General features: G+C 40.4%; 1 protein-coding gene across 1 annotated transcript in view; it reads left to right on the forward strand.

Moving 5' to 3' along the window:
- The window catches only part of ren.S (renin S homeolog), a 116,909-nt gene that overhangs the window by 70,653 nt on the left and 26,770 nt on the right, over positions 1-19,486 (forward strand). Inside the window, exon 7 of the mRNA XM_041583838.1 lies at positions 14,105-14,249. Coding sequence (XP_041439772.1) covers positions 14,105-14,249 — 145 coding nt within the window. The remainder of the gene's footprint in view (positions 1-14,104; positions 14,250-19,486) is intronic.

Genomic DNA, 19,486 nt, shown 5'->3' on the forward strand with positions numbered 1-19,486 from the left:
ATGGGATGGAGTCATCCCTATGTGCTGCTTAGTGTATGGTGTTTCTATAAGCTACCTGGTGGAATGGTGTTATCCCTATGTGCTTTCTGGTAGGAGGGTGCTTATTTGTGCTGCCTGGTGGGATGGTGCCATCCCTATGTTCTGCATGGTAGGAAGGTGTTTCTAAGTGCTGACTGGTTGGATGGTGTCATCACTATGTACTGCCTGGTAGGATGATGTCATGTCTTTGTGCTGCATAGTAGGATGGTAATTCCATGAGCTGTAATGAGGTGGATATACCATAACTGTGCAAATATAATCATATTTTAAACATATGTTTAATGAATATAAACACTATAATAAGTGTTGCAAAGCAGCTATAACAATGACAAAGATAGAAAATGAGGAACGCATTGTGGCACAGGTTTTTTAAAGTATATTAATAGGTTTTAAAAAAATATATTACTAGTATATGAGAGGAGTCCAATTTTAAAGACCCACCTGATGGAGGAAGTGATAGCTCAGTTCAATCCAGTCAGCAGTTGACGTAGGATGTGGTACCAAAAGGTTTGCTCAAAATTAATCTGAACAAAGTACCAGGGAGAGATGGAATACACCCTTGGGTACTTATAGAGCTTAGTTCATTTGTAGCAAGACAGTGGGACCCTCAAAAAATCTTCAGGGGGCCCAGTGTAGCCGCATGCACACATGCAGCCGTTTCCTCCCAGCCATAAGTTTGACATCTGCGGTGGGCACTTTAAGTTACTTCAAGGTATCACATACAATATTATGTTCTGGAGAATGGCATTATGAGCAGTAATCAGCATGGCTTTATGAAGGATAGGTCTTTTCAGGCAAATTTGTTTCCAATCTACTGCAATTAATTCCATACAGGATGTAGCATCCATGCAGCAGGATCCTGACAACTAGCAATCTTGGGGTGTATTTATCAAAGAGTGAAGTCAGAGATCGCCTCAGTCCACTAGAGTGAAATTCCGCCACTATCCGTTCATTTATATGGGATTTTTAAACGAGTATTTATCAATGGGTGAAAGGGAAAGTTCATCTTTATCAAAATGGCAGTCAGCTGCTGCAAAAGCAAACAAGGATTTGAGCTGTATTAAAAACATCATATAGGGTTTTTTTACAGCGTGGAATTATTTCCCTGAATCAGTCGAACTGGCTGATACATTAGCTAGCTTGAAGATGGGATTGGAAGTCTTTTTAGCAAGTGAGGAAATAGTACAGATTGATCCAGGGATTAGTCTGATTTCCATCTTGGTAAATTGGAGAAGCTTCAAATTTTGAGTAACTAGAATTTATCAAAACTAGACTTACAGAGGAATACATGTGCAGAAAGGAGCAAGCTCTTGACAACATAGAGAGTAATACTGTGGCAGTCCTTAAAGAAGAAGGAAAGATACAGAGGCATTTTATTGCCAATAGAATAGCTGCAATAGTGCAAGCTAGAATGCTATATTTATTCTGTAGAATATGTTTTACCATACCTGAGTAAAAAGCTCTAGAAGCTCTCTGTTTGTTTGGGATAGCAGCTGCAGTATAAGCTTGGTGTGACATCACTTTCTGCCTGAGTCTCTCCCTGCTCACTTATATCTCTGGGCTCAGATTACAGCAGCGAATGGGGGGAGGGGGGAAGAGGAGCAAACTGAGCATGTTCATGCCCGGGGCAAGGAGGTTTAAGCTGAAGGCAGGAAGTCTGATACAGAAACCCATGTGTACACAATAACAGGAAAGAAATGCAGTGTTTCTTTTGACATAAGACTCAGAGCAGCACTACTTTGAGGGTTTACTGGTATATTTAGGTGGACCTTTCTGATAAGGCTTACTTAGTTTTAACCTTTCCTTCTACTTTAAGGCCCATATATAAAGCCACACAAGAAAGAGAACAGAATATGCTTTAGATGCAAGAAACTTGGACACTTCAAGAAAGACTGTTCAGTACAAAAAAATTCAGGGCACAAAATTCCAAGAAGAACAAACAAATGGTCAGAACACCAGTACATGACAATGACAGAGATTAGTGGCATGGAACCTTAAAAGTAACAGACACTTTTCCAACCAAAACTGGTATAGATTGAAGAGTAGCGTCACATGAAAAGAGACAGAGCTCTTTACAGTTTGATCAAAGAAACTATTTTCCATGCAGATGGAAGTAGCACTACTGCTATTGGGCATGGAATTCATATATGTCACAATGCTGATGGACACAGATTACCTATACCAATTATCTATACCAATAAAGGATGTGCTGTAGGTTCCAAAACTAGAAGGTGGACATAGAAGGAGGCTGTTGGGATCCTACAGACTCTCTCCTCTAGTCTAAAGGGGTAGCCTCTGGTGGGAAAAAAGATCACCCAGCTATCTGTCTATAATGCCCTTTAATGTACTGTACTTATAATGAGTAAGGTTGTTTTTTCCATAGAAAACAACCCCAACCTTGGCAGTCTACCCTCATCATTTAAATCTTCCATCCCCATAACTATTTTTACTTTGCACTCCAGCTCATTTATTTCCTTCCTTAAGCAAAAACTGCTCTGCCTTACCAGGGACCTATAAGGAATTAATGTCAGACAGACAGACAGACAGATTAAAAATTCAGAATGTCTGCTTTTTTCTAAGTCCACATTGACCAGCTGACACCCTCTGACATTTTTTGGGTTATTTATTAAGTCCGAATCCCAAAAATGCAAAAAATATTTTGTTTTTTTAACTATAAAATCAAATTTTTTAGTAAAAAAAAAAACATATTTTTTTGGGACTTAGTATACCTTGAGGATGGAAAAACTCCAAATCTGGAAATCCAGCATTTCAAACCTGTTGAGGTTGTAAATAAGACAATGAGAGGGGGGGAAAATCCTTAAAATTTGTACAAATTGAATTTTGGTATGATTTTCATGAGTTTTTTCCTGCACAGGAAATTTTCAGGAATTGTACTGATAAATAAGGGGGGAAAAACCCTTGCAGATTTGGTCAGAGTAGATTTCAGAAAAATATTAGAAATTTTTGGACTTTGATAAGTAACCCCCTAAGAGTATTATTAAAAATCATTTTGGATTCATTTTACTCTTCTCCATCTCAATTAACACATATTCTTTTTATTGAATTTTCATGAGGGGGAGGGATACAGAAAAAAAGAAGGGGAGGGGGGAGAGAGGTGTACAGCCATAGCTGTATCCAACCATAAGTTACTGACATATGCACTAAAACATCACATGAAATCTCACTTATCATTTTCATTTACATGGAAACATTTGCAAGTGTGCTTCCAACCAAGAGCCCCAGATTCTGTCAAATTTACTGGGTTGTCCCCTGGCCTCATGAGTGAATTTAATGAGTGGTAGCATTTTATTGACATAATCATCCCAGGCTCCTTTCTTTGGAGGTAGGGGGGGCATCCATCGCATCAATATCAGATTTTTGGCATAGAAGAGAAGGGACCTTATCAGTGTCCTTTCATGATTTGTAGGCAACAGATCATCTCAACTCTCAGATCTCTCAGACCAACCCCAACAAACATACCTCTGGGGAGTGAATGGGAGGGAGCACTAATGTATCCACTAAATATGTTGTTACCTTAATCCAGTATCTCTGAATCATGGGTCATGCCCATTTCATGTGCCAGTAGGACCCTTCTCTGTCTCCACACTTCTTGCACATAGCTAGGGGAATTTGTCCCATTCGGTGTAGTCTGTTCGGGGTTAAATAAGTTCTCAGGAGAAACATGTATTGAATTAATTTATCCCTTTAACTGATAAGGAACTGATAGAGCTTATCAGTGGCTTCCTCCCACTGATCTGCATTCAGACCAAGGATGTCCTGCTGCCACCTATTGAAAGCTACTTGGGGTAGTTGGGGTAGTAGATTGGATCCGTGAATATAGGACTGAAACCATTTTGTAGGTATCCTCCTTTGCCAGTTGTACCAATATTGGGAGTTCCATTAGGGTCAGTTCCCCAGGACCAAATTGTGCCCTAAAAATGTGTCGCAGTTGTAGATACCTGTACATGGGTAGATGTGTTATGTTTATATTGTCTCTTAGGACTGTCATGTTCACAAACCTTGAATTCACTACAACATCCCCAATGGTATTTAACCTTTTTTTCCCCCAGTATCGCATAGCTTCAGAAGCACAAAAGTGTTGCAAGTTAGAATTTATCCACAATGGTAGTGTTGGCGTAAGTATGGGGAACTCTATTTTAAGTATTTTTAGCGTGGTTTTCCATGCTACATATGGAGCCCTCATAAAGGGTGGGAGGTTCTGGTAGTCAGTTGGCTTCCTATGTATGCAATTTCTTAAGGCTTCTAGTGAGCCTAGGAACCTTGCCTGGAATGGCACATTTCAGTTGTTCAGGTCTTGATTAAGCCACCAGTTTGTAACTTAGCTGAGCCACCAAGTAATAGTGATATAGGTTCGGTAGGCCTAGTCCTTCTTTATCCAGACGGGCCGATAGCATGGCAAATTAGATTCTGGGATTTTTATTATTCCATAAAAATGGTCATATAAGTGCCTGTATTGAGTCACATATTTGCTTAGTGATTGGTGTTGGGGAATTGTGAAATGTGTACAGATATTTTGGGAGAAAAACCATCTTTATGATGTTGATCCATCCCCACAGTGTAAGAAGAAAGGAACCCCAGGTGGTGAGGGCCTAGGTGGTGGGTAATGGGGGTAATAGGTGTAATGTTCATAGGAATGAACTGGTCTGGGTTTGGATTTAATATTTAAAGCTTTCTACACATTTCAGGTGGTAATCTGCTACCTGTTGCTGTTTTGCATCTAGTGGAAATATGATGGATTTGGACCAGTTAATTCGAAGGCCAGCATATGTCGTAAATGATGAGAAAATACTCAGTATCTCTGCAAGTGATGGACCTGGGTCAGCTAGATAAAGCAGGATGTTGTCAACATATAAGGATATCCTTTCTTCCATAGGGCCATATAATAGTCCTCTCAGCTGGGTGAATTGCCTGATTTGAATGGCTAGCGGTTCTATTGCGAGTGCAAATAACAGCGGGGACAGAGGACATCCCTGTCGCGTCCCCCTGTCAAGTGGGTAGGTCTGAGTAATGTATTCATTTACCTGGATCTGGGCTGTAGTGTTTTTGTAATGAAGTTTAAGCCATTTTATAAAGTGTTCCCCAAAGCCAAAGCATTCAAGTACCCCCACAGGTATGGCCATTCAATGGAGTCAAATACTTTTTCGGAATCCAGGGATATAATTACTCTGCAATATTATCATGGGGTACCTGTAGGTTATAGTAAAGTCTCCTTAGGTTAACATCAGTGGAACGAGTCGGCATAAACCCTGTTTGATCTGGGTGAATAAGTTGAGCGATCACTGTTTTGAGCCTGGCGGCCAGCACCTTTGCTGAAATTTTTGCACCTACATTGATTAATGATATGGAGAGGTATGATCTGCACAGTTCTGGTTCCTTCCTTATGAATTAAGACAATAAGAGCATTATCAAATGAGTGTGGTAGGTTCTCTTGGTCTTTAGCCTGGTTAGGATTTTGCACGATGCACCAGCCGCCCTGTCACCTAATGCCCTGTACCACTCTATAGGCAGACCATCAGGAACTTTGAATGATGCCATTGCAGCTATTGCCTCTTGGATTTCTTTAGGAGTATTGGGCTATCTAACATGACTGCAGATGTTGGATGTAAATTGGGAATACTGTCAGCTGTTGGGAAGAATATTGGGCCTGAGATAAAGTGCACTTTTTCTGCGAATCTCAGGGATACCTGTTTGGGGTCTGTAAGCTCTTATCCTGAGTTTGATAGGACCCTATGTATTATTGTTTGGGGGGTGGATACCTTGGACAGATAGGCCAACAATCTATCTTTACCATGTCCATGAGGCAGTGTCTCATAAATACGCAGTTTCTGAAAATTTTGCTCTCTAGTGCTGGACCTCTAATGTATAGTCCAGATAGAACATAAATTGTGCATCTCCTAGCACCAGGTCACCTTTTAGTTGGATTGGCTTCAGAATAGTGTCTCTGTCTTGGTAATTTAGGATTTTAGCGATCATGGTGCATGGTGGGGCCCCCGGAGGGAACTTTCGCACTGGTTTCTTGTGTACATGTTCCACTAGGAATAGCTGGGAGAGGTGCCCAGTGCCTGGATGGTCTTTGATTAACTTTTCCAGGAACATTTCTGGGGCCATGCCCTCCTGTCCTTCCTCGATTCCAAATATCCTGATGTTATTCTGTATTTGTCTCCACTCTAAGTCATTCGATCTGGCTCTGCACTGCTGCAGCTGGTTCTGGAGATCAGTAATGGATAGGGGGATCTCTCTTGTTGTGTCCTCCATGTCAGAGATTCTCCGTTTGGATTCTGCAGTCCACTCGCGCATTTTCTGCAGGTCTTGGCGAAGCAGCCCCTCGTGTCAATCTTCACCTCCACCGCAGTTCTGATGTCCCAAATTGCTTGGAGGACTTCTTGCAGGGTGGGTTCTGCTTGGTACGGGGACTGTGAGCTTGCTCGTGTGGGGGAGGTGGTGTCTCTGGTCTAGTGAGGCGAGCACCATCTTGATTTTGGAGCCGCACGGATTTGTTGAGTTTGCTGGCCCCTGCTTCGCTTGTTTTCTTATGGCCGCCTATTGTTCAGGTAGAGTAGGGTATTAGGGACTTCGACAGGTCTGTTTTGCCTTGTGGATGTAGCCATTTTTTTCAGTAACGGATCAGTTGGTTCAGAGAGCAGAGAAGATGCGTCTGCCTACATCTGTGGTTAAGCCACTCTCCTTCCATCTAAATTATGATTTATAGGCCTCCTTATACCTGATAAACGTTTCAGCTGTGCCGGCTAACTTGAATGCCTTAAAAGCACATATTTTCTTACAAACCTCAACAGCACCATTTATATCTAACCACAAAGGTTTTTTTTCTATGTTTCAAAAGCCTTCCCCAGTTAATATGTTACATAGTTAAATCGGGTTGAAAAAAGACAAAGCCCATCAAGTTCAACCCCTCCAAATGAAAACCCAGCATCTACACACACATCCCTCCATACTTTCACATAAATTATATATACCCATACCTATACTAACTATGTTGCAGAGATGCCCTTATACTGTAGTGTTTAAGTTACTCCCTTGTAGAGTTGCATCTGCAACATAATCTCAAAGAAGAGCATGTTATGATCACTATTCTCTAAATGTTCACCCACACAAATGCTAGAGATGAGTTTGGTATTAGTAGTTATTGCAAGGTCCAAAAGAGAATCATTCCTAGTAGTTTTTCGAACAAGCTGAAATAAAAAGTTGTCATTCAGAATACTTACAAACCCGTTCGCTTTTACTGACTTGGCAACCCAATAACCCATGTCAATGTCTGGACAACTGAATTCACCATTATAATAATGACCTAGTTGTTAAGCTGCCTTCATTTGTAATAGTAACATTCATGTCACGTATTCGAGGTGGTTTGTAGCATACACCAATGATAATTTTCTTTGTAACCATTTACCCAGTTGAAATCTCAACCCAGAGGGATCCCATACCCTCCCCAGGGCCATGCGTGGTCATTTCTTTAAAACATGGCTTTAATTCAGGCTTTATACAAAAACAACCTCCTCCACCCTTTTAATTCCGCTATTCCTCTTACAAACTCCCTTGTAGAGTTGCATCTGCAACATAATCTCAAAGAAGAGCATGTTATGATCACTATTCTCTAAATGTTCACCCACACAAATGCTAGAGATGAGTTTGGTATTAGTAGTTATTGCAAGGTCCAAAAGAGAATCATTCCTAGTAGTTTTTCGAACAAGCTGAAATAAAAAGTTGTCATTCAGAATACTTACAAACCCGTTCGCTTTTACTGACTTGGCAACCCAATAACCCATGTCAATGTCTGGACAACTGAATTCACCATTATAATAATGACCTAGTTGTTAAGCTGCCTTCATTTGTAATAGTAACATTCATGTCACGTATTCGAGGTGGTTTGTAGCATACACCAATGATAATTTTCTTTGTAACCATTTACCCAGTTGAAATCTCAACCCAGAGGGATCCCATACCCTCCCCAGGGCCATGCGTGGTCATTTCTTTAAAACATGGCTTTAATTCAGGCTTTATACAAAAACAACCTCCTCCACCCTTTTAATTCCGCTATTCCTCTTACAAAGGCTATAACCATTTAAATCACAGCTCAGCCACATGTTTCATCCCACCAGGCCTCAGTGATGCCAATTACAGTATATCTTCATGTCATGATACAGGCCTGTAATAGTTAATTAAACAGGCCAAGGTATCATGAGAAATATTTCTGCCAGCATCTAAATCAGACACATAACAGGCCTCTTTTCACTATGGTCAGAGAGGTCAGAGCTGTAATTCCCTCCTCCATGCCATGGCTGATAAGAGCCATTCCATGGGGAGGGGGAAGCCCAAGGAGTGACAACTTAAAGTTCCCTCAGAGGTGAAGTGAAGGTCACATATAATGTATACTCAAATATATTTATCCTTACAGAACCCATACCTGTTGTACCAACAGTATAAAAAACTGGTGATGGGTTCAAGGCAATATCAGCTTTCAAACGAGTCCAAACATGACTAGGTTTGGTACTCTGTATATTAGATGTAAATATCTGGGATGGGGCAGGTCACACAGTATTGATGTTTAGTATCTATGGAATCCCTGAGAGAAATAATAACCAATGAATATAATATCATCTCTCTCCTATGTACTCATAGGGAGTTATGGTCATTATATTCTTGGTCCAGTTCCTACTCACTGGAGGTCATAAAAACTCAATCTGTGTCCTGCTAGGCCACGCCCCTTCCATTCCTGAGGGAGGGGGGAGTGTGCAGTTACCTGATGCCCTGAAATCACTAATAAATAGTCAGCTCTTCTGACTAAACTTGGGATTTACTTTGGAGGACCAATTGCGATTGGAAATTATCCCGTTTGTTTCCCCTTGCCTCCAGGACCAGGAATTCTATATCTTTGGAGTTATGTATAGGTTTTCCATGTTTTCCCTTTTATTTTACAACTATTGGTAATTGTATTATTGAATGTATGTCTCTTTTTGTAACATATTTTTGTATATTGCATTGTTATACCTTTTATAATATTAAAGAGAATTTAATAAGATTGTCTTTGATGCTCTAAACGAACGTAGCCTGAAAGAGTGTAACTGTGAGCCTTAACCCTCTGCATGCTGAAGTACTTGTTGAATCTGTAGGAACTAACTGACTATAGTGAGAGAGCGTTTAATGCATTGGTGTATTGTGAGTTATTACCTGTTAGAGAGAACAGTGGAATAGTCACATTAGGTTTCTATCGCCTGTGAATGATAGATGGTGGCAGCGAATGAGTTTCGTGGGAGACTGAGTGAGTGACCCCTGATAGCCACACCTAAAGTCACGTGCGGCTGGAAGTACTGTATCTGTGACACTTCATTTTTAGCATATGTAATTAACTCCCATTACAGTTCTCCCATTTTACCTGACAAATTCTGTGCATTTGCCAGCATATAGCAGGGGTTACTACTTTACATTATTTAATATAGATCTAAAGTTACTATTAGCTTGTTTTTCTTGTAACAATGGTAACAATATCTGGTAAACTATATGCCCAGGGCTGCCATCAGAAATAACAGGGCCCCGCACAACAAAATTTTCTGGGCCCCCCTCGCCACCCCTCCCTCAGTATGAAGGCCACACAAGACACAGGCATTAAAACATTAAGTGCCCCCCTACAAGTTAAAAAAATAACTTTGGTGCCCAGGCCCCTCCTACAAGTTTTAGTGGTCAGGTGGTGGTTAAAGAAAAAAAACATTGGTGGCCAGGGCCCCACACATTTAAAAAAAAAAAATTAGCCAGGACACCCACACATTTAAAAAAAAAAAACAATTAGCCAGGGCCCCCACACATTTAAAAAAAAAACAATGAGCCAGGGCCCCCACACATTTAAAAAAAAAAAAACAATTAGCCAGGGCCCACACGCATCTTTTTTCTTCACACAATCTGTTGAGATGCACAAACCCCAGAGCAGCCTCCCTTTTCCTTTTGCCCACACTAGATTTTTCTAACTGTTACCCAGTTGACTGCCTAATCTTGCTGCTGTTCTCCTCCACCAAAACTATCTGAACCTACTATGTTGTTCTCAGTGAGCAAGAGACTCATCTCAAGATTGTCGACCTCAGAGTTGTAATTTGTTGCTCTAGGGCTCTAACAATAGTCTCTAAAGTTGCTTACAACTGCCAGAGAGCTAAAGGGTAACTCCACAAAAACGAAACTTTAGCTTTTTGAAAAGTAAACCATAATTTCAAGCAAATTTGCAATATACATCAACTAAAAAATATGCAGACTTTTCATGGTTTTTAATGGTTTCTGACAGTTCCCTAAGCTTACCCCCAGCTCTTCTGCTGATCTGTCTGACTACTTTGCAGAGCTGGCTGACAACTGTTACTTTGTATCAACAGCCAGTCCTTAGCCTGCATCCAAACCCCACAATTCCCTGCACATGTAATTTCAATAAGGAACGGAACATCAGAGTGAAATGCATTGTGGGTTATGTAGTTTCTGCATGCTGCCTGTAAGCTGTGGAGAAGTTGTTACAATTTGTAACATCTGTGTTTTAGTCCCTCATTCCCTGCCAGGATTTCAAATGATGCAGAAAGAGAAGAACTGTTAACCAGCTGGATTGCAGGATAGAAAATTGTATTTTTGAAGAAACAGGTAACTGTGATGGGTATATTAGGGGTTTCTGTGTTATGTAGGCCTCTTTATCAAATTTTGGTTTGGAAGCCGGAGTTCCCCTTTGAACAGTTTGGAACTCTTGCTCCACATTGCAACAGTGTAACCTTTGAGACCTTTGAGATGGTGTAATGAGTTGACTAGAAATAAGACCTTAAAAGGAGAATAGTTACCACTGAATTAAACACCACTGATGAGCAGACACAACCAAGCCCTGACACTCAACCAAGGTTTCAACAATAACCCAAGAACCACACACATTTATGTGAGATGTAATTTTCTAAGGGACTTGCAAAAGCAAGGACAGCTTGATTTACAGTATTGTCTATGTGAAGATATGGTTGCAGATATCCGTACGAAGCCCCGACCTGAACAGATACACCTAGAATTGTTAAAGATGTTAGGATTTTTGGTTTAAAGTGGACCTGTCATCCAGACACAAAAAGCTGTATAATAAAAGTCCTTTTCAAATTAAACATGAAATCCAATTTCTATTTTTTTATTAAAGCTTTCATAGCTGTTGCAAGCTCATTTAAAAATAGCTGTCAATCAAATATTATCTGCCCCTCCTCTATGCCTTAGGCATAGAGGTGGGGCAGACAATTAATTTCACTTTCCATTCAGCACCTAGATGTCACTGCTCTCCACATATTCCCCCATTCTCTTCATGGTTTAATTGTGTAGCCACGGCATGGGGATGGACATTGGGTCCCCCATTCTGGTGCACAAACAAGATTCTGAGATGATGCAAAGCTTGCCTTAATAACAGTGTCCACAAAATGGCTCCTGCCTGCTTGCTATAATTATGAATTACCTGACTGAAGGAAACAAGATTCAAATAATTTATATAGTGTAATTAAAGTTAATTTTGCTTGACTAATGTGATAAAATGGTATTTTGAATAATTTTTTGGAGTGACTGGACCCCTTTAAGCCTTTTCACTGATGAGATTGGATATATGCAACAGTGTTCATGCTTGAACCTTGTGTTCTTTGCTAAATGTGTTTTAAAATATATATCCTGTTGTATTACTGCACTATGTTAAATGTGCTGTGTGCTATCCCTGAGTGATAGCACACAAGTTGCTGTGCTTTGTCTGTGTGATTATCATAAAAACCACCTCTGCCAACAATATAAAGATTATCATCAGTGCAGCAGACCAAAAATAGTCCTAAATAAGTGCGCCAAAATAAGTTTTAGTTGCTTTGTTTTGAGATAGACTTGTAGTGAGGATTCAGCCAGATAGCACGGTTTTTGTAAGGGCTGACTGGGTGACAGGGCCGGAACTAGGGGTAGGCAGAAGAGGCAGCTGCCTAGGGCGCAACGGTTGGGAGGCGCTGGGCAGCTACCTCCTCTGCCTACTCCCAAACCTTGCACTAGAATTGTGCTTGAGTATGGCCCTTCTGAGCATGCTTATGCTAATGCTCGATGATGCCGGCCCACAGATGAGCGCTGATGCCTCGTATGCGCGCACAAGCACTGATAACTTGCATGCGATCTCGCTGATGATGCACGCGATGATGATGACATGCGTGCGTGTGGGGCAGCGATCGGGCCGAGCTGGCTGGCTGCACTGCCTTGGGCGCCCGATCAGCCAGGCCCGCCTCTGCTGGGTGAAAAGTGTCTGTCAGGATTTCCAAATTAGGAAATTTGGACAGGACATTGAAGTTAATGGCATGTCGATCCGCCAATTGCTGATTGCCACACCATAAGCCCCTGTCCGGATTTGTTTTATTGAAAAGTGTCAATCCTAGTTTTCAGTGGTGCATAGTATAGTGAAGACAAGCAAGAAGTGCTGCATAAGGCAATATTATATTAGTGGATGTTGATTCTCACTTTTACTCACTTGTAACACACTTGTCAAATGTAGTATGTTCTGGTTGCACTCACTCCCATACAGACAAATAGTGTACACTGTCAATGTCTAAAAGACATCAAACTATGAGAGAAACGGCAAAGGATAAGATAAGTGGGTCCCACACCCCAAGCAAATTACATATTAAGATGCAGCTTGGCATGGTCAGCCCAAAAATGAAGTCTGACATTTTTTTGCACTGCAGGCAAAATATACAGTAAAAGCAAAGTACATTTTAGACCGCAAGCAATACTTTGTAGCAAAATAAGTATGAGCTTGTGCATTTTATTTCAATGCATTAAAAGTAATTTAGTCCCCACATGTATTTGTGCATTAAAATAAAAAACATTTTAACTATTGTTGGTGCTTGAGCTCATACATATTTTTGTAATTCCCTCTTTTCATCCCTAGAGGTCCCCTATGCACTATATTTAAATTTATTTATATTGACTATGTGATACTATGCAGCAAATTTTTTTTCTTTTCAATACTTTCTAGCATCACAAACATTTGAAATACTTTAGTTATTGTACCACAAACATTTTATAAAATTATGTATTCTTTTATTATGCAAAGAAACCTAGTAGTAACACTGTGAAAGTTGCTATGGCGGAGCTCACCCTGGCGTGTAGCGTTCCCCTCTCGGTCAATGCTATTGTGAGATTTCTGGTTCTCTTTTTATAAAATAATGCTCGCTTTCAGCGCTGACCGCTCCAGAGAGAAAACGCTGGCTTCAATATCAATTCAGCTTTATTGTGTTGCACAGTCCAGAATCACATTCACAGTGGGTGTGCTATTACAAAACCTATGCGTTTCGTGCCTATTTGATCTGCACTTCCTCAGGGTTATGTGAACATCACGTGTCTAAGTGTTTAACTAGGGTCGAAATGCATATCAATCATCATTTAAAGGTACAGTGTATTCAAATGTTATATAAAAGAAATTCATAAAATGCATAAAATTCCAATTCATAAAGTGCTTGTGCACGTCGTGTGCTATTTATAATAAATAGATATATTCATAAATTATAATGTGCAGCTGTTTGTGATCTCAACTATATATATAAATTCATTTTAATAACAATCATTCTATTTATTTATTTACTTAATTAATTGATTAATGTAATCAAATTAATATATACCCATCATATATTTCATATAATAATATTTTATAACACGTTAAGCTGATAATAATTTAGTTATATAATTAATTGTTTTCTTCTAGGGATATCAATTAGAAATGTGTAATGATATAATTGATAGCCCTAGAAGAAAACAATTAATTATATAACTTGATTGATAATAAAGCCATTGTTTTCTCTTTGGAGTGTTCAGTGCTGAATGCGAGCATTATTTGTGCAAGAAACCTAGTAACATGCTTTCCCATTGTTTTAAATATAACCTAGAAATAGTAGACTTTTAATTATCTTGCCAACAACATAGAATCAGCTGACTGAGTACTATATTTTACCCACACTTAAGAAACAAATTCAATTATTTAAGGAAAAATAAAATAAATTGTAATATTTTGTTCTTTCATTTATAGGGTGTCTATTGGGGCAGAGGTCTTATTTTGTGAAGATGGGTGCTCAGTAGCAATTGACACAGGAGCTGCTTACATCACTGGTCCAGCTGGTTCAGTGTCTGTCCTCATGAAGGCTATTGGGGCTATGGAATTGGCAGAGGGAGAGGTAACATTTTGAAACTGTAAAAAAAAAAAAAACAACTCACCAATTACCTAGTAAGTCTGGTGCCATAAAATAGGGCTTTTACATATTACTATTTAAATATCACATCTCAGTGTACATTTATCTGAATCATAGTTGGAGTGACTCTTCCATCTGTTCCAAAGAAAATCAGTTTCAGTGATGTCAGGGTTTTGTACAAGCTAGTCAGGTTTTTCCACTCTCACTTCAGGAAACTGAATGGACTTTGTGCATGGGGACAATATTTTGCTGAAAAAGGATATTAGAAAGCACAGAATTGTAATACATAGTAACAGTAAGAAGTTAGATTTGCCTCACAGGGGAGAAAGGAGTCCTTCCTGACTCCATAATGACAATTGGACCAGTCCCTGGATCAGCTTGTACTAAGAGCTACAGTATCTTCAATAACCCTGTTTCATAAAAAATGACCTAACATAAGCATGCCAGAACACTAGAGAGACACCACATGGCATTTTTCCCTTCATTTTATAAAGACTAAATGCAGCAGCACATTCTTCTATGGAAGTAAAATAATAAAAAGAAAGTTCCAAAGTCCCACAAAAATATATTCCCAGTCCAAAGTAAATGATGGCTGAAGAGTAACTGAAGCAGAAGATCCAATGTGCTGGAGTCCTTTCCTCTATCTCTGAATTCTAGCAAGTGTTGCATATGATTTAAGTATTGCGTGTGATTTAAGTATTTAGCAGGTGTTAAAAACCTAAAGGGGTTTAAAACTTAAAACTTTGAGGAATTGCACTTGAGAGCCTGTAAGTACCCAATGTAAATATGAGTTTCAGTGGGTTTCACTCAGTGTGTATCTTGTTGCATGTATGTGGTGTTATCGCAGCAGTTCCATGCAGTATTTACATGTGAGACATACAGGTGGGTTTTCATCTTGGAATATAAATTGCAGACTCTAATGGGGGAACTTGTAGCACTCAGGGCAGCAGCAGACGTCGGGGAGGGGGGGTGTATAAAGGACAGTGAAGGCTAATGAGGGAGACAGGTTTTTTTTACAGTTTAGAGGAGAAGTAAGGGATGAAAGGGTAAAGGAGCTGGTTCACAGCTAGTACAAACTAACAGATTTGCCATTTTGGGTGATGCTGGGGAAGACAGCTCTGAACTGGCGTGTATGGAGCAGGCTGACTTTCAGAGCACCCTGGGAGGCAGCATCTCTAATATGAGCAGTGGGGGAGTGTGAGGAAGAAAAGAAAGGTTTTAGTTATAGGGGATTCAATTATTACAAGGGTGTATGCTGAACAGTCTGCTGCTTGGCTAGTGCTGGAGGTCAACATATAGGTGTAAAGTTGATGGGCGAGAAATTTTCACAGAGATATTACCCGTGCCACGAGCAATGTTAAGAAGACAGGGAGATCAATGCGTGGCTAACAGATTGGTGTAGGGAGGAGGACTTCGGGTTTCTGGAGAACTGGGCTAACTTCTCAATTGGCTACATGATCTTTGCCAGGGATGGGATGCACCTCAATGATGATAGTACAGCTGCTTTAGGGAGAAGATGGCTAGAGGAAGTTTTAAACTAGGCATGGGGGATAGGGTTCAATAAAGGATTACATGGAAGATAGGTTAGATAAGCAAGTGGGCCTAGTCCGGGAAAATGGGGAAGAGATTTGGTTGGGGGTACTGTTAAGGACATGGAGGACCACATGTTGTAATAAATACAAAATTCTCATGCTGGTACCAGTATTAAGGGGCTTATTTATTATGCTGTGTAAAATTAAATTTGCTGGAATAAGAGTGTAAATGGCAAATGTAATATTTAAGGTGTGTGTTATTTTATACTATGAGAACACCAGATTTGCTGCTGTTATTTTACACTGCTTCAGACCTTTATAAGTAAGTTCCTTGCTCAAAGAAAAAGCACATTAAAAAATTAGGCCATTTTAAATCTATGTTTCACAAGGCAATGGTGATGTGTGGCGAATTATTCTTCCGTGTATTACAAACGCAAGGAGTCTTACTGGTAAAATGGGAGAGCTGGAGGGGAAATATGATGTGACTGGTGTTGCTAAAACATTGCTGATAGGGCTATGTTTCAGAGGGACAGAGGCAGTAGAAAAGGAGGAGGGGTATTTCTGTTTGGCAGGATTTATTATAAACTTGTTGCATGACAATTTAATGGCACAAGTTGTTGAGGAGCCAAACAGAAACCATGCTATACTCGACCTAGTGATCTCGAATGACCCAATACGTATAGCAAATGTACAAGTGATTGAACCTCTGGGCAATAGTGACCATAATGTGATCACATATAGGGGCCTATTTTATTAGGCTGTGTAAAACAATATTTGCCACAAAAAACTGTATAAAAAGCTATGTAAAATAGGTGTGTTTTAATTTTACACCATGCTATTGCCAGATTTACTGCTGTTATTTCATACTATTTCAAACCTCTGTAAGTAAATTCCGGCAGATGTTGCTCTAAGAAAATATGTGTAAAAAAATACACGGCTATGCCTGGAGATCTGTGGCGAAGTATTCCGCCATTTTTTACACCACATAATAAATCTGCCCGTTAATATCTGGCTCAAAAAACAAATATACACTGACCCCCTGCTCTTAGAGTTGAAAATGGAGCCTCAGTCTGTGCTAGAATGGTGCCATGGATGTCAGAAAGACCCCACATGTTGTCTGATAGTGGATAAGAAGACAGATAACAATTATATAAAGACCTGTGTGTTGCTGCAAATCGAGGACTCTATTAATCCTGAGGAGATTCCATGCACCATGACCTTTGCCAGTGGAAATTATCAGTGCAACCTAGTTGACCCACCAGTTCCACTCACAGAACCAGAAGGTGACACTGAACATTCAGCAGTCCAGAACAAAGAAGTTAGTACACCATCTCCCCCAGAAAATTCAAGTGGGCCCTCTGCTGCAATTGGGGCAGACATGTTAACTGCCCTAGGAAATCTAGTCTAGTCTAATCTAGAAATGGGTCCAACCTGTACAATCTCACATTGGGTTTGGATACAGGAAATTAAACTTTTTCTCAGGGAAACAACCTACTCCAGAGGGGGAAGATGAGTTTGAAGCCTGGATGAATCAAGCAACCCAGGCCCTGGAAGAATGGGATATTCCACAGTATTACAAGAAACAGAGAATTAAGAGTTTAAGGGGCCCCACTGCTGATGAAATGTGGGCCCTGAAACAGAGCAAAAGTAATTGTAATGCCTCTGATTACTTGGACACTTTGCATGATGTGTACGGCCACATACTGGAAAAGATGCTTCACCACATAATACTAAAGAAGGGGATACATTCCCATATGGCTTACCAGCTTATAAAGCAGATCCTGAAAGTAGCTCAAAGAAATGATCCTATGATGTAGAAGATGAGGATGCAAAAGGAGGGCAGTGGAAGCCCCACTTACCCCCAACTAAGTTAGGGAGGAAGAGGCCCTTATGGAAGCCAAGCTACTACCTGCTAATTAAAGTCTGACTCTAAATGGAATTGAAGTGGTTACACTGCACTCCTAGAACTTTACTCACTTCTTCTGCTTTAGTGGTGCTGGTTATCCTCCGGCCTGACGAGGCCCTCCAATAGTAGCAATTTCAATTATGGATCCGCACACACCAATTTTCTGCAGTTTTCTTTAATTTTTATTCACCACCAATATCAACGTTTCGGGGGGTACAACCTCCCTTCGTCAGGGACGAAGGGAGGTTGTACCCCCCGAAACGTTGATATTGGTGGTGAATAAAAATTAAAGAAAACTGCAGAAAATTGGTGTGTGCGGATCCATAATTGATATGACTCTAAATGGAGCCAAATCAGAAAGTTTGCAAGCAAACATTGGAGTTATAGCCCCTTGGGAACTAGAGATACACAGTCAGCTAGATGCTCTGAGCGAGCTGGTGGAACAGACAAAATTCAACTAGCGGCATTAGAAAAGGACACAGACTACAAGTTAGATACTGCTTTCTGTGAGCAGCCCAGATCTAACCAGGCTCAAAACCGCCAACCTCCATATAGGAATACCCAAGAGGTTGGACCCTCCTACCTAAGTGGGACAAAGGAGGCATCATTGTTCTATCATTGGTGTGGTGAAGATGGTCACTACAAAAGGCAATGCCAAAATGCAGAAGGCAATTGCCAAACTTCTGGCTAAACAAAAGAGGAAACTTCAGAGGGTCCCAGTGAAGGAGCTAGCTGAGAGCCCATCTGAAAGAAGCTCAGCTAGAATGAAACAACAAATTCATGCTGGCAAGGGATCCTCCAAAACTCAAGTAAGAAAGACACATAATGTACCAACACTGTGCACTCTGCCCTACAAATATGAACAAGTTCAAAGGACAGTTTCTTCTCCATACCCAGAAAGGTGCTAGAGAAGTTCACACAGGGCAGTGGTCTAAACAACCCAAAGGACTGACAGGTCCATCTCCAGTTGTTCCAGTCCAGATTGAAGGAATCTATGGAGATGCTCTACTAGATAGTGGTGCTCATGTAACTATACTATACCATGATTTCTACCAAAAATACCTGAGCTTTTCCTTTGGAAAAGATTGAACACCTTGAAGCATGGGGCCTAAGTGATACAAAGTTCCCATATGATGGCTACATTAATATCAAGTTGGAGTTCCCATCTTCGATGACAGGGTCTAAAGAGACATTTGAGGCACTGGCTCTAGTGTGCCCTAGACCAGGAGGATCTAAGACCTCCATTGTGGTAGGCACCAACACTGATCTTGTGGCAAATGCTTGCTGGGTTGTTGGATTCAAGCCAAAAACTGGATTTAAAGAAAGCCAACATTCATCCCATGCTGCAATCTGTACTGGTCTCTAGGAACAAACAGAAGAAGGTAACATAGTAAGTAAGGTTGAAAAAAGACACACGTCCATCAAGTTCAACCTTTTTTTTTTATATCTGCCTAACTGCCAGTTGATCCAGAAGAAGGTAAAAAACCCATCTGAAGCCTCACCAATTTGCCTCAGAGGGGGAAAAAATTCCTTCCTGACTCCAAAATGGCAATCGGACTAGTCCCTGGATCAACTTGTACTATGAGCTATCTCCCATAACCCTGTATTCCCTCACTTGCTAAAAAGCTATCCAACCCCTTCTTAAAGCTATCTAATGTATCAGCCTGCCCAACTGATTCACTGAGAGAATTCCACATCTTCACAGCTCTCACTGTAAAAAACCCCTTCCGAATATTTAGGTGGAACCTCTTTTATTCTAATCGGAATGGAGGACCTCGTGTCAG

This window comes from Xenopus laevis, chromosome 2S, assembly GCF_017654675.1.
Source record: "Xenopus laevis strain J_2021 chromosome 2S, Xenopus_laevis_v10.1, whole genome shotgun sequence".
NCBI lineage: Eukaryota > Metazoa > Chordata > Amphibia > Anura > Pipidae > Xenopus > Xenopus laevis.